This window comes from Macaca mulatta, chromosome 14, assembly GCF_049350105.2.
Source record: "Macaca mulatta isolate MMU2019108-1 chromosome 14, T2T-MMU8v2.0, whole genome shotgun sequence".
Lineage (NCBI taxonomy): Eukaryota > Metazoa > Chordata > Mammalia > Primates > Cercopithecidae > Macaca > Macaca mulatta.
In genome coordinates, this window is record NC_133419.1 from 55,560,769 (window position 1) to 55,577,232 (window position 16,464).

At 36.0% G+C, this 16,464-nt stretch overlaps 1 protein-coding gene and 1 long non-coding RNA gene across 12 annotated transcripts in view; one reads left to right on the forward strand and one right to left on the reverse strand.

Moving 5' to 3' along the window:
• Positions 1 to 16,464, forward strand: part of SBF2 (SET binding factor 2) — a 528,961-nt gene that overhangs the window by 338,138 nt on the left and 174,359 nt on the right. For 3 of the 11 annotated variants that reach the window (XM_077963415.1, XM_077963418.1, XM_077963416.1), the window contains exon 17: positions 13,219 to 13,305. The exons of the other annotated variants lie outside the window; for them this stretch is intronic. In XM_077963415.1, the coding sequence (XP_077819541.1) occupies positions 13,219 to 13,305 (87 nt within the window). The remainder of the gene's footprint in view (positions 1 to 13,218; positions 13,306 to 16,464) is intronic. 11 annotated transcript variants of the gene reach the window in all.
• On the reverse strand, positions 1,479 to 5,173 carry LOC144334313 (uncharacterized). The gene is made up of 2 exons (XR_013404028.1): positions 1,747 to 5,173; positions 1,479 to 1,613 (listed from the first exon to the last, which is right to left on the reverse strand). It is a non-coding gene; the product is annotated as an uncharacterized LOC144334313 (long non-coding RNA).

Sequence of the window (16,464 nt, forward strand, 5' to 3'; positions counted from 1 at the left end):
AATTAACAGATTAAGGTCTCTAGAAGTCCTAAAGTCAGGTGATTTCCTGATTCCCCAATAATTGGAATTAAAATTACAAAAACTATTTTGGAGCTTTTTGCTATTAGTACTTTCTGTGCTGTTTATTAGCTGAAGAACTAACTTTTAAGACTTTCTCTAAACTTAATTTTAGCATTTACGATTATGGCACTTACAGAATAGCAGATACCCTTAGGCTACAAATATTTTTCATTTGACTAATCATATTTCTAGAAACAAAAAAGACATGGAGTTTTTTTTGCAGCTTTCAAATACAATTGATTTACTCAGGAGTTGTTTGAAAAAAACCAAATACATTTGGATTGAGGGGCACTTAATATTTTATAATTCACTATTTCATATATACATAAAAAGAGATCCTGTGCTTCATTAAGCACATGCTGTTGTTGAACGTTATATAGAGGCCCTTCCCAGTTATGAATGGGCTTATATGTGATGTTCTTACTTTAATGTGTTATTTGTTTAATGTGTTACCCACTTGGGATTTGTTAGTATTTATCTTCTTGACGCAACAACATGCTTATCAACAGGGATTTGACATGACATTCTAAACATATTTTTACAAAAGCATAGAGTTTCAAGGCAGAGTGGCCAAACATCTGTGTTGATGTTTTAAGAAAGAAACATTAACTAAATGAACTAATTTTTAGGTAGTGATTCAAAAACTTTGGTAATTTTTGCTTTTCATGACCTAGAAGTTATTCTTGTGTCTTTCCTGTCCACAAGGGAAAATTAAATGGAACATGAGTACTGCCAAAAGGCTGTTTATCAGGTTATTTCAATGCCAGTGTAATTTTTTACAGCACTGTTTCATAGAGGTTATAGACTATTCCTATATATCATTTCATTTCAAAGAACTGATCATATTTTAGTATTTTTTGAAAATGAGATTACTAAAAATCTCTCCAAAAATATCATGGCCTTAACTTTTTACTTTGTCAAATATATAGTTAAGGCTTTTTATGTGTCTAGATCCTAGCTAAGGTCTTTTGAGAATAAATTATAATTTGAAAACCCAGTGAAGTCTTCTATTTCCAGCATCATGTTAAATTGCATATACTATAAGGAATCCTCTCACTAACATAGAAATAGATCTCAGAAAATTACAAACAAATATAAACCATTATTTTGTTACATTGCGTCTCCCAAGAAGAAAAGAAAATCTCTAATGTATACCTCCTTATACTCTGAAGAAAAGGACAAATAGAGAAAACCAAGCCCTGAGCAGTTAGCAGTTAGGGCAATCATATTTGTGAGTACACCCGTGGCCTCTATAAGTCTTGGCCATCTGGTTGAACCTGAAAGTTTTGCATCAAGCTGGAACACTGGAAAAAGAATATTAGAATAATAGTCTCCAATCTCATCCAGGTTGCTGTGAATGCCATTAATTCATTCCTTTTTATGGCTGAGTAGTATTCCATCATATATATAAGCCACGGTTTCTTTTTTTTTCTTTTTTTCTTTTTCTTTTTTTTTTCTTTTTGAGACAGAATCTCGCTCTGTCACGCAGGCTGGAGTGCAGTGATGTGATCTCGACTCACTGCAACCTTTGCCTCCCAGGTTTAAGCAGTTCTCTGCCTCAGCCTCCCGAGTAGCTGGGATTACAGGCGCATGCCACCACATCCGGCTAATTTTTGTATTTTTAGTACAAATGGGGTTTCACCATCTTGGCCAGGCTGGTCTTGAACTCCTGACCTTGTGATCCACCTGCCTCGGCCTCCCAAAGTGCTGGGATTACAGGCATGAGCCACCGCGTCCAACCCAATATGCCACAGTTTCTTTATCCACTCATTGATTGATGGGCATTTGGGATGGCTCTGCATTTTTGCAATTGCAGATTGTGCTGCTAAAAACATGCATGTGCAAGAATCTTTTTGGTATGACTTCTTTTCCTCTGGGTAGATACATTGCTGGATCAAATGGTAGTTCTACTTTTACTTCTCTAAGGAATCTCCACACTGTTTTCTATACTAGTTTACATTCCCACCAGCAGTGTAGAAGTGTTCCCTGTTCACCACATCCACACCAACATCTATTATTTTTTTATTTTTTGATTATGGCCATTCTTGCAGGAATAGGGTGGTATCATATTGTGGTTTTGATATGCAGGAAAGAGCCTGTGTTTTTGAAAACTGAAGAATATTTCCATATTAGTGAGTATGGTCTAGAAATGTGGTTGGAGAAGAGATGAGAACAGTAGATGGAGTAACCTATGGTTAAAGTAAGCAGATTGTATATGTGCATTAATCTCTGCTACCACCCAAAACCCCATTATAACAAAAGTAAACCACTTTAAAAAAATACATAAACCCACAGGCAGAACAGGAGAGGAGACAACAGCAACATCTTAGAAACTAGAAAGCTGATAGATGAGTGATCTTTACTTAGCAGACCCAAGAAAGCCTTTTCCTAAGTAGCAGCGGGAAAAGCGTTGAAGCAGCCCAGTTTACAAAACCCCAAAAGGCTCAGGAATTAGTAACATCATGTATCTCTTGGAGCAGAAGGACAAGGTAGGGCTAAAACATAAAAATAGAGGATTGGTTGAAAGCTGCTTAAGATTCTGTTGGATTCCCCCTCCCAGATCCTTTCTTAATTCGGTATAAACAGCCAGCTGCCTCTCCTTTACCATGGCAAAAGATTAGATGTTTGTTTGTTTGTTTGTGTATTTATTTTTATGAGAGAAAGGCTGTAATTGGCCCGGAAGATACTAGGTCTGGTTGAAGGAAATTCTGTCTTGCTGTAAACAAGGAGGTTATGTGAATACCAAATACTGAGAATGCCAGTGGGCTTTCCACCTTCAGCTTCCAGAACTCTGGCAGCCTACCCTCAAGGCAAGAGATTGTAAACCTGTTCTCTGGAAAATGTGACCAGCCAAAGAGAAAAACACTTTATTAAAGATGTGGAGATTGATGTTTTTCAGTAGAACAGCTCTCCCAGGCCATACTACAATGAAGCTGTCACTCAACAAGTTTCATCCATGTGGACATTATTTTCTTTTGTCATTCTTTGGTTTACTTCTGCTTTCAGGAAATAACCTAAACAGAAGGGACCATCAAACAAAGTCAGTTGCTGCTCCACACCATTGTTCCCCCAAGTCTGCTTTCATTTTCCATTTTTCCTTGTAGAAGAACCATTCAGTCAGCATTTATAATTATCCTATCCTCTTCCTCTTGGGTGCCTGTATCACTCTGTACTGCCTCAGATAATCTCAGCTCTTATTTGTCCATGAAACTGGGTAAGCCACAATCATGGTTACCCTCTGGAAATAGACTTAAATAAATTAAGTACATTTTTGAAATCACACAACTAGTAAATTAAAGCGATGAATTCTAAATGAAAATCTGGTATTTTCATTTGCCTCTTTAGATCTATCTTTAGATCTTCTCTCAGTCTAAAATTCTCCCTACACAATCTTACTCATCTGCATTACCGTCTCTTGCTTCTGCCTTCCAAATCTCAAGCCTAAATTCATCTCCTAAATGATTCTGCTACTGCACCAACTTCTTAACTGATCACCCTACCTCCATCCTGACCCATTTCTGTAATATAACTGTTCTCCATTTCACCAAAGTGATACTCGTATATTTCAAGTTGTATCTCGTCACTTCACAATTTAAAATCCTTTGCCTTCAGAGCAAATTCTGATCTTATCTTGGCCCCTGCCTATATCTATAGTCTCATCGTTCACTGCTGTCAGTCCCCAGGCCTTACACATCTATTGCCTTTGTTTGGAACACTGTTTCTTCCCCCTCTCCTTTCTCCTCCCTGCTCCCTCAATCTTTCCTTTCCCTTGGCCAACTCCTCCTCATCCTTTAATTTCAACTTGGATGTCATTTCTTCCTATAAGCCTTCCTCAGCCCATGAAGCCTGGATTGGTAGCCACTCTGTGCCTCTACTTCTTCTTGTACTTCCCCTATACTATCCACCATGATCCTGCAGTAGCACTTACCACATATAATGATACTGCCTGTTGACATCTGTATTCCCGTTTTGTCTGGCATGGAGTAGTCTCTCACTAAAAATTTGATGAATTAATAAATGAATGTATTGTAAGTAGCTGCTTACCTCAGCTGGTTAGAATTTTAGTCCCTATACTGAGTTTCTATCCCTTCAAAGGCCAGTAGCTTTTGCCCCTTTCTTGGCTATAATCTAACCATCAACCCAAGCCAAGCTCTATCCACCTTTGTGTCTTTGTGTACGGTAATCTCTAGGTTAGAGAATGTTGATGGATATGTTGATAATTCATGACCTAGCTTGAAAGTAAAACTTAAAGTTTGCATATAGCTGGTCAATATTGTGCCAGTGGACAGTAGTGTCATTGATATATTTAAAGTGCAAATGTTCATACTGCTGAGTTACAATTACCATAGCTAAAGCTTACACATCTGTATTTTTTTAATGTTCCACAAGTAAATTTGATATATACCTAGAGTTGAAATATCAGTGCCCTGTTATCTGGAGTAGTCATTTTTAAAACTTTTCATGTTCATTTCTGGGCCTCATCATCAGATGTTCTGATTTGGAAAGTTTGGGAAGGGGTAGATCAGAGCTAACATTTGAAACTTTTCAACAGTGAAATGAGCAGCTTTGTAGAAATGCAATCCCCATCTCATAGAGTGTGCCATCAAACACTCTTATAGTCATTTGTCAGGAAAACTGTAAAGGATTTCTACATTGTCAGGGAGATTGGACTAAGTGCCCTCTAACGTGTCTCCTCCTCTGAATTTCATGATCTCAGGACACTTTTTTTTTTTAATCCCTGCTTACGAGAAGCATTCCTGGTTCTCCAGTTCATAACACATTATCATCTTTGGTCCCTTCCTTCTTTTATGTATTTGTTTATTTTTATCAGCATGCTCCCAATCTCCCTCAAGTGTTTAAATGTGCTTTTTTAATTGACAAATAAAATTGTATATTTATCATGTGCAACATGATGTTTTGAAGTATGTATATATTGTGGATATTTTAATGTGTTCAATGTATTATTTTCTATGCAGGTGTCCTTGAAAAATGTATGTTGTTTAGTACACATGTATTTTAATTTATGTAAATGGTGTGTTATGTATTTCATTCTGTTTATGTCTTTTGTCAGTCAGTATTATGTTTTTAATAAAACGTGAATCTCGAGTAAATCTGATTCCAAAATCAGATCGATACAATATAAAGAAAGGCAAAAAAGCCCCTTTTTCTTATGAATGTAAATGCAGAACTCTTAAGAAAAATATTGGCTAATCTAATCTAGTAGTGCATTAAAAAAGTAAAATGCATAATATAGTGGAGTTTAACTTAGGATTCTTTCAGTGTAATGCACCCCATTAATAGATTAAAGGAAAAGAATTACGATTATCTCAGTCAGTTAAGAAAAGACATTTAATAAAGTTTAATCCTATTTATTTTAAAGTTCTTAGAAGCTATTATTAGAAAAGAGCTTCCATGTTTGGTAAAACCTACAGCAAGCCTTGTAGTTAATGAAGAAACTTTATATGCATTCCTTTAAAATCAGAGCAAGACAAAGATGCTTACTATTACACTATTCACAATATTATTAGTGTGTCAGTAGCTGTCATTATTTTTAGATAGAAAATCAGATTTCTGATCCTCTACCTAGAAAATGTATCAGATAGAACAAACTATTTTTACTAATAAGATGATTTAGTTAGGTTTTCAAATATAAGATTAGCCTATAAAAATCAATAGCATTTATTTTCATCAGCAAAAAACAACTAAAAAGTAAAATTTTTTAGAAATTGTGCTTTCTACCTTTCCTCTTCCCCCTCCCATTCTTTCTTTTCTCCCACCTTTCCTTTCTCCTTCCCTGCCTTCTTTCCTTCTTTCTTTCCTTGTCCAGGCACCATTCAGCAGGCTCAGACAGAGAAGTAATGGCAGCCAAATGGTAGCTGGGGCTTATACTTACAAACATTGAGTTTAAATGAGGTAGTATAAGTGGCCTAGTGAAGTCAGGGTATTGTTTATACTCAGAAGACAAAGCAAATACGTAAATCTACTGAGGGTAATGTTAGCCAAGTTTTTCACACATAGAGAAGTGAGTTCAAATATGGAAAAGGAGAAAGCTAGAATGAATCATATAGTTTTGGATGAATTTAAGCTAATGATGCTTACCTTTTAATAAATACTGAAATAAATACAGGTGGAAAATGTGGGTGTGTATCTATGTGTATATGAGGGGAGGAGTTAGGAATGCATATATGTATTTCCTCGCTCTGTTCTGAGAGAGTCTGGCAACAGACACCCTATAGCAATAAGCATATCTAGTGTCCAGATCTTGGTTTCTAAATATGAGTCTACTAAAAGGAACTAGGATTCCTTGAAGAAATGGCTAGCAGCAGGGGTGGGGCAAGGAAAATATAAGCAGGGCTTGAACATCTTTTTATTTCAAAAAGTACAGAAGTGCTTAAAGAATCAATGAACTCTAGTTGGATTTTTAAAAACTGTGGTTAAATGTATATAACATTAAACTTACTGTTTTAACCATCCTTAAGTATACAGCTTAGTGGCATTACATATATTTATATTGTTGTGCAAATGTCACCACCTTAAATCTCCAGAACTTTTTCCGTCTTCCCAAACTGAAACTTCCTATCTATTAAACGGTAACTCCCATTTCCCCCTGCCCCCAGATCCTGACAACCACCATGCTACTTTGTGTCTCTATGAATTTGGCTACCCTGAGTACTTAATGAAATCATACATTGTTTGTTCTTTTGTGACTGGCTGATTTAGCATAATATTGTAGCATGTATCAGAATTGCCTTCCTTTTTAAGGCTAAATAATATTCCATTGTATGTATATACCATGTTTTGTTTACCCATTCATCTGTCAGTGGACACTTTGGGTTGCTGTCACCTTTTGCTTATTGTAAATAATGCTGCTATGAACATGAGTATGCAAACATCTCTTCAAGCTCCTGCTTTCAGTTATTCTGAGTATATAGCCAAAAGTAGAATTACTGGATCTTATGGTAATTCTCCTTTTAATTTTTTGAGTAACTGTCATACTGTTTTGCGTAGTAACTGCATCATTTTACATTCCCACCAGCCCAGGGGTTTCAGTTTCTCCACATCCTCACCAACGCTTGATTTTTTTTTTTTTTTTCAATAGTAGCCATCCTAATGTATGTGAACTGGGTATCACATTGTGGTTTTGATTTGCATCTCCCTAATGGGAGTGGTGTTGAGCATCTTTTTGATTAGTGACAGTATGAGCAAGCTGCAAGAGTACCTGACCCTACATTGACCTCTGAGCATAAGCATAGATGCCGCTTCGCTTCCACCTTCCAATCACGAAGTGACACTAACAGCACCATACAGAGAAAGGAACTAGAGATAATATAGTACCAGCTTAGTTAAATTGACAGTACCTAGTCACCACACTCTTCTTCCCCGTCAGTATCGAATTTAACCTAAAAGACCTGTAAGGTTGTGAACTCAGTGTGTCTCAGCTGAGTCAGCTAAAAGATTAGACTTTGTATATTATAGTTAGACATCTCAACACTGCAGCTACTGTATCTTACTTGATTTATCTTTTAGAGCGGTCATAGACATTTTTCTGTTCCCTTACCTGAAACTTGTGATAGGAATCTAAAGCCTGAGCTCGTTGTGATCTTTTTCAAAATTCTCTAGCACACTTTAAAACAATGGACTGCCGGGCGCAGTGGCTCAAGCCTGTAATCCCAGCACTTTGGGAGGCCTAGACGGGCGGATCACAAGGTCAGGAGATCAAGACCATCCTGGCTAACACGGTGAAACCCCGTGTCTACTAAAAATAATACAAAAAACTAGCCGGGCGAGGTGGCGGCGCCTGTAGTCCCAGCTACTCGGGAGGCTGAGACAGGAGAATGGCGTAAACCCAGGAAGCGGAGCTTGCAGTGAGCTGAGATCCGGCCACTGCACTCCAGCCTGGGTGACAGAGCGAGACTCCGTCTCAAAAAAAATAAATAAATAAATAAATAAAATAAAAATAAAAAAATAAAACAATGGACTAACCCCATTGTTCTTATTTGAACTAAAATATTTTATGGCAGTAACTATTTGGTTATCTATAGGCACTTGATTATAGTTGTCCATAGGTGATCATTTATTTAATGAATTGTTTTGCCATTGCATGCCACGGACTACCAGTTTCTCATTAACCACTGGCAAAAAAACTTATTAATGCTTTTCAATCTAATTAGATCAAATAACTAATTCTAGATTCCAATCCTTAAGTTTCATTTCTCCTAAAACAACTTCTGTTACAGGTTAGGAAATTCCTTAAGTAACACTCTTTATTTTCTGCAAGTCTTTATTATACTTATCCCAGTTATATCTGTCTAAGTGTATAGAAAAGACAGTAATTTCCAAATATTCTGGATAATTGCTTTTGCAAGTAGAATTTAAAATAGTATCTTACCTAGTTATATCAAATTGTATTAAGTGTTTGTTACACATATATAAGGGACATTTAATATAAATATAGGCTGGACACAGTGGCTCATGCCTGTAATCCCAGCGCTTTGGGAGGCCGAGGCGGGTGGATCACCTGAGGTCGGGAGTTCAAGACCAGCCTTACCAACATGGAGAAACTCCATCTCTACTAAAAATACAAAATTAGCCAGGCATGGTGGCTCATACCTATAATCCCAGCTCCTCGGGAGGCTGAAGCAAGAGAATCGCTTGAACCCAGGAGGCGGAGTTTGCCATGAGCCGAAATCGCACCACTGCACTTCAGCGCGGGCAACAAAAGTGAAACTCCATCTCAAAAAAAAAAAAGAAATATAATAGCCTGTCAGCAGTTGTAGATTTGGCATTTTTCCCCCAACTTTTATTTCAGGTTTAGGGAGTGCATGTGCAGACTTGTTACGTAGTTAACTTGTGTGTTGCTAGATTTTGTATAAAAATGATTTTGTCACCCAGGTAATCAGGATAGGACCTAATAGGTAGTTTTTCAGCTCTTACCCTCTCTTCTCAAGTAGGCCCCAGTGTCTGTTGTTCCCGTCTTTCTGTCCATGTGTACTCAACATTTAGCCACCACTTATAAGTGAGAACATGTGGTATTTGGCTTTCTGATCTTGCATTAATTTGCTTAGGATGGATAATGGCCTCCATCTCCATCCATGTTGTCAACCATTGATGGGCATCTAGGTTGATTCCATGTCTTTGCTCTTGTGAATAGTGCTGCAATGAACATACAGGTTATACTTGTCTTTTTGGTAGAGCGATTTATATTCCTTTGGGTATATACCCAGAAATGGAATTGCTGGGTTGAATGGTGGTTCTGTTTTAAGTTCTTTGAGAAATCTCCATACTGCTTTCTACTGTGGCTGAGCTCATTTACATTCCCATCAGCAATGTATAAGCATTCCCTTTTCTCCACAACCTCACCAACCTCTGTTTTTGTTTTTTACTTTTTAATAATAGCCATTCTGATTCATGTGAGATGGTATCTCATTGTGGTTTTGATTTGCATTTCTCTAATGATTAGTGATGTTAAACATTTTTTATATATTTGTTGGCCATGTATATGTCTTCTTTTGAGAAGTGTCTGTTCATGTCCTTTGCCCATTTTTTAATGGAGTTATTTGGGTTTGCTTGTTGGTTTGTTTAAGTCTCTTTTAGATTCTGGATATTAAATCTTTGTCAGATGCATAGTTCGTAAATATTTCTTTTCCGTTCTTTAGGTTGTCTGTTTACTCTTTAGATAGTTTCTCTTGCTGTGCCAAAGCTCACTATTTAGATCCCACTTGTCTATTTTTTATTTTGTTGCAATTGCTTGTGGAGAATTCACCATGAAACTTCTGCCAAGGCTTGTGTCCAGAATGGTATTTCCTAGATTTTCTTCTAGAGTTTTTATAGTTTTAGGTCTGACGTTTAAGTCACTAATCCATTTTGAGTTTATTTTTGCATACATTGAAAGGAAGGGGTCCAGTTTCAATCTTCTGCAAATGGCTAACCAGTTATCCTAGCACCGTTTATTGAATAGGAAGTCCTTTCTTCATTGCTTGTTATTGTCGACTTTATTGAAGATCAGATGGTTGTAGATGTGTGGCTTTATTTATTTATTTCTCTAACCTGTCCCATTGGCCTGTATATCTGTTTTTGTTCTAGTACCATCCTGGTTTTGGTTACCATAGCTTTGTGTTGGGTAGTGTGATGCCTCTGGCTTTGTTTGCTTTGGCTGTTTGGGCTTTTTTCGGTCCCATATGAATTTTATTTTTTTGAGATAGAATCTTGGCACTGTCACTCAGGCTGGAGTGCAGTGGTGCAAGCATGGCCCACTGCATCCTCAACCTCCTGGGCTCAAGTGATCCTCCTGCTTCAGCCTCCCATGTAGCTGGAACCACAAGCATGTGCCACCACACTTGGCTAATTTTTTTTTTTTTTTTTTTTTTGTAGAGACAGGGTCTCACTTTGTTGCCCTAGTTGGTCTCAAACTCCTAGCCTCAAGCATTCCTCCTGCATCAGCTTCCCAAAGTGGTGCGATTACAGGCATGAGCTCCCACTCCTGGCCCCACGTGAATTTTAGGATTTTTTCTAATTCTGTGAAAAATAACATTGGTAGTTTGATAGGAATAGCATTGAATCTATAAATTGCTTTGGGCAGTATGGCCATTTTAATGATATCGATTCTTCGAATCCTTAAACGTGGACTGTTTTTTCCATTTATTTGTGTCAGCTCTCTGATTTCTTTGAGCAGTATTTTATAATTCTCATTGCAGAGATTTTTTCACCTCCCAGGTTATCTGTATTCCTAGGTATTTCACTCTTTTGTGAAAATTTAATATTCTATGTGTTTGGCTATTTGAGAATATCCATAATATGTAGTAATTTGTGTTTTTGCTGAAGCAGAAATTTGGGTTATACATGTAATGCCAGTATGTGCTAGTGAAACACTAGTGTGTAAACCTTGCTAATCACTACCCATTCTGCATCTCAACTTGGCATTATTTTCTAGTAGTCATTGTATGACCTATGAAATGAAATATATAGTATTTATTAATATATGTTTTGTTTAAAGAATAATAACAAAATATATCTGTGTACCCAACACCCAGTTTAAGAAATAGGAGATGAGCACTGAAGTCCTCAAAGCTGCACTGCAACTGCTTTCATTCTTCCTCTCCTTTAGAACCACTGCCCTGAATTTGGTTTAATCATTTCTTTGCTTTTTCCCACAGTTTCACCCAATAAGGACGTACTCTTAAAATATAATTCAGTTTAGTTTTGCCTGATTTTGACCTTCTTGTGATTGGAATCATCCTGTTTATTCACTGATAAAATAAGTGTTCATTGAGCAACTGCTTATAATATTCATACATGTTGATTCATGTAGTTATGGCTTATTTATTTGCACTGATGTTTAAGTCCATTCTACTACTGAGGGTTATTGCATTGCCCTGGCAATGAAAACGGTGTTATAACTAAACACAGTGTTGTAATGACCATTCCTAATAGATGTCTCCTGATTCCCTTGTGCAAGAGCTTCTCTTGGATAACTACATAGGAATGAAATCAGAGTCAAGAGTATGTGCAACTTCAGCTGTGTTTGATTATAACAAATTATTTTCCAAAATGGTATTACAAATTTATACTCTGACAGCAATATATGAGAGTTTCTGTTGCCTCACATCCTTGCCAACTTTTAGTATTAAAAATTCTGGATTCTTAAATTCTACGAGTCCAGTGATTATAAAAGGACATATCGTTGTGATTATCATTTGCATTTCCTTGATGACTAATAAATGGAACAATTTTTCATGTTCATTGGCTTTGCATGTTTTCTATATAAGGAAATGCCTTTGCTTCTTTTGCCCTTTTTTCTTTTGCATTGTTTCTTTTTTTCTTATTGATTTATGGGAGTTTTAGTATGTTCTGAATACCAGTCCTTTGATACTTATATATGTAGCTGGTATTTCTTCCTGGTTTGTGGTTGTCTTTTCTCTTTCTGATGTCTTTTGGCAAATATGTTTGTAATTTTAATGTCATCAACTTCATTAATCATTTCCTCGATGTTTTGACACTTTTTGTGTCTTGTGTAAGAAATCCTTCACTATCATGAGGCCATAAAAATATTCTCATACTCTTTTAAAATGTTTAGTTATTTTACCTTTCCTATTTAAGTCCTTAATCTGTCTGAAATTGATTTTTGTGAATTGTGTAAGGTAGAGATCCAGTTAATTTTTTGCAAATGAATAACCAGTTGCCCCAGAACAATTTATTTCATACTGTGTCTTTTCACCACTGATTTGCAATGACCCCTTTTTTATACATCAGATTTCTATAAATGTGTGACTCAGTTCAGGATTTCTATTCAGTTCATTCATTTGCCTATTTATGTAAGAGCATCACGATCTCTCTCTCTTTCTTTCTTTCCTTCTTTCTTTCTTTCTTTTTCTTTCTTTTCTCTCTCTCTCTTTCTCTCTCTCTTTTCTTTCTTTCTTTCTTTCTTTCTTTCTTTCTTTCTTTCTTTCTGTCTTTCTGTCTTTCTGTCTTTCTGTCTTTCTGTCTTTCTTTCTTTCTGTCTTTCTGTCTTTCTGTCTTTCTGTCTTTCTGTCTTTCTGTCTTTCTGTCTTTCTGTCTTTCTGTCTTTCTTGTCTTTCTTGTCTGTCTTGTCTTTCTTTCTTTCCAGAGTCTTACTCTCTTACTCTGTCACCCAGGCTGGAGTGCAATGATGTGATCATGGCTCACTGTAGCCTCTGCCTCCTGGGCTCAGGTGATCCTCCCACATCAACCTCCCTGGTAGCTGGGTCTACAGGTACACGCCACAACGCCTGGCTAATTTTTTGTATTTTTAGTACAGACAGGATTTCACCATGTTGCCCATCACATAGTTTTAATTAAAGTTTTATAATAAATTTTAATACCTGCTGGGGCAAGCCCCCATGCTATATCTTCCTAAGAAATATCTTGCATATTCTTTCCCCTTGTGTTTCCATATCATTTTAGAATAACCTTAGTTACTTCCATGAGAACCTCTATTGGAACTTGAATTAAAATTACGTTGAATCCATAGATTAATGTAGGAAGAATTGACATTTTTGCAAGTCTTCCTATCTCTAAACATAGTATTGTACATCTAGATCTTTAATGTCTTTCATAACATTGTATGGGCTGGGCACAGTGGCTGGGACCACAGGCATACGCCACCATGCACAGCTGAAATATTTTTAAATTTTTTTGTAGAGACAGGATCTCGCTTTGTTGTCCAGGCTGGTTTTGAATTCTCAAGCAGCCCTCCCACCTTGGCCTCCCAAAGTGCTGGGATTACAGGTATGAGCCACCACATCCAGCCTTTGGGAGAATATTTTTAATTTCTAATTATAGTCTATTCCGATTTTCAACTTTTCTTGAGTTCATTTGGTAATTATTTCCTAAGAACATTTCTATTGATTAGTGACTTTTTTCTTTGTTAAAATTAGTTTTGTCCATTTCATTAGTCTATAAACGCTTTGCCTTTGTATCTTTGCTTTCTGTCTAATTAATTTCTTTTCTATCTTTGTTATTTCCATTCATCTAAGTTTTTCACTTGTTCTGTTATTTTTTACTTCTTTAGTTGCAGGTTTAAGAGGTTCCCAAATTTTCTGAGTTCACGATGAGTCCTTAGTATCTCAGCAGTATTTTCTTGGTGCTCCCTGGGCCAAACCGAATACCTAACAGCTTCATTTAGTAAATCTTTCAGGCCAAGTAATGTGTATTATATTCCTACAACTTAATAGCCATCTGGGAAAAAATATACACTTAAATTTTTTCAAAAATAGTAATATTTTTATTTCATTTAAAAATAACTACAATTGCTTACTAATGGTATATGTGCTCCTGTTGGGTACACACAGCTGCTCAGACTTTGGTATTAGACTGGCTGCACCACCAACATTTCTATCTTTTAGCATAGTATGCACTTTTTTTTTTTTTTTTGAGATGGAGTCTTGCTCTGTTGCCCATATGTACAAACATGCTTGTACATATGTCTTTATTTACTGGTACCTGTAGTTAATAAGTATTGGCAGGTTGCTGTCCAGAAGGCTAGGTTTCATATCACCACCAGCAGTTTTTCAGAGTATCTCCTTTCCCACATCCTTACCAACAATCGGTTCAGTTGCTCTTGTAAATATTGTTTGCTATATAGGCAAAAAAGATGGTAAAAGTACATATAAAGAACTTGTTTAGTTTGCTTCTGATCCCCAGCACCTAAAATAGGGCCTAGCCCATAAAAGTTTCAGTAAATATTTGTTGAGTGAATGGATGCAGGAATCAGTCAACTAACTTATGTTATTTTTACTTCAATTTGTAGTCCCTGGAGTATTAATTGAATTTGAGCATTATTTTAAATGCGTGTTTAGGCCGGGTGCAGTGGCTCACGCCTGTAATCCCAGCACTTTGGGAGGCCGAGGCGGGCGGCTCACAAGGTCAGGAGTTCAAGACCAGCCTGGCCAAGATGGTGAAACCCTGTCTCCATTTAAAATATAAAAAAATTAGCCAGGCATGGTGGTGGGCACCTATAATCTCAGCTACTTGGGAGGCTGAGGCAGGAGAGTCGCTTGAACTTAGGAGGCAGAGGTTGCAGTGAGCCGAGATCATGCCACTGCACTCCAGCCTGGGCGACAGTGCGAGACTCTGTCTCAAAAAGTAAAATAAAATAAAGTAAAATGAAATGAAGTGAAGCAAAGCGTGCTTGTTTGGCCTTTCTATTTTTCTTTGACTTGCTTATGCATATTTTTTGCCTTTTTTTCTTTTGGGTTAACTTTTTCTTGCCATTTTATAAGAGCACTTTGTTTAGTTTAGATATTACCCTTTACAATTTTTTCCCAAATACATTATTTATCTATTGACTTTGTATTTTAACTTTTGCCATAGAAAAACTTTTAATTATACTTGCTTATTTTGGCTAGCCTTTTTTTAAATAGCCTCCATATTTTCAGTCTGTTTAGAACATTTTCTTCATCAAGATATATATGTTGTCTGAATTTCTTGCAAGATTCTTATTGCAGCTGGAATTTATAACTGTATATTATATTAGAAATATCCAGTTTATTTTCTTCTGAAAGAATGGCCAGTTATTCTGGCAAAATTTATTAAATAATTTGACATTTTCCTACGGAATTGAACTGTAATATTTGTCATATATTGGATTTTTATACATACTGGGATTTATTTCTGGATTGTTATTCTAATCTATGGATATTTATTTCTAAACAAATACCATATTTATTTGATTCCAAAATAACATTATGTTCCAAAAGCAAATTATCCTACATTGATTTTTTTTGTACTTTTTAAGCCATTCCTGGGCATTGATTATTTAATGTAAACATTAAGACAATACTGTTCAGTTCCCTGAAAAAAAATCCACTGGAATTGAGAGTGCAAACCATTTGGAATTGCTTTCTATTTATATGTTAATTTTGAAAATTTAATATTTTCTTAAACTTGTAAGTCTTCCCATCTAATAACATCCAGTTTTCACTTTTTGTTTGTGCCTTTCAGTAAGCTTTTAAAGTTTTCTTACAAGTTCTTTGCTTTATTAGATGTATTCTTTAGCATGTTATAGTTTATACTGATGTTGTGAGTGAAGCATTTTTTAAATTTCCATTTTCAGTTGCTTTTTTGCGATAGTAAATCAAATCTATTGCTTTTACATATTTATTATCCATTTTACCAAATTTTCTTATTAATTTCAGTTTTCTATTAGAGTGTCTTGGGCTTTCTAGGCATGCAATAATACCAGTTCAAAAGAAAGTTTTATGTCTTTTTTGCCCGTTTTTATACAATTTATTTATATCATTTTCTTGTCGTATTATATTTGTCAGAACCTCCAAGACATAGTTAAATAAAAATCTGATAAAAATTATCACTCTCTTAATCCTAATCAAAATGGTTAGTGTTTTGTTATTTGGGATAATTATTTTTTATTTGGCTTTAGTAAATAATTGTTATTATCTTGAACTAGTTTTCTTCTGTTCCCATTTTACTTGTTATTTGTATTGGTTGATAAATATTTTTCAGTTGCTTTTCAGCACTCATTATAATGTTTTCCTCTTCCTTAATGTCCTGATTTAATAGATGAAATTGATAAATTTTTTACACTGACCCATGATTGCATTCCTTTACGCTTCCCACAAAACTTTGTCTTTTCTCTGTGGAAGCCTGTAGGATCTTCCCTTTGACCCCAGTCTTCTGAAATGTTATAGTGATGTCTGCTGATGTCATTGGGGTATTTGCATATCTTGTGCTGAATATGTGACAAGCCCTTTTAATCTGGAAGCTTTTGTCCTTAAATTCCGGGCAATTTCATCTTCCTTCTTTTTCTCATTTTGCTCTTCTGGGATTTATACTATTCACATGTTGGCCCTTGCTAGACTTTGAGTGTGTTCCTCAGAATTCATGTGTTAGAAATTTGACCCCTGATGTGTTGGTGTTGTGAGGTGGGAC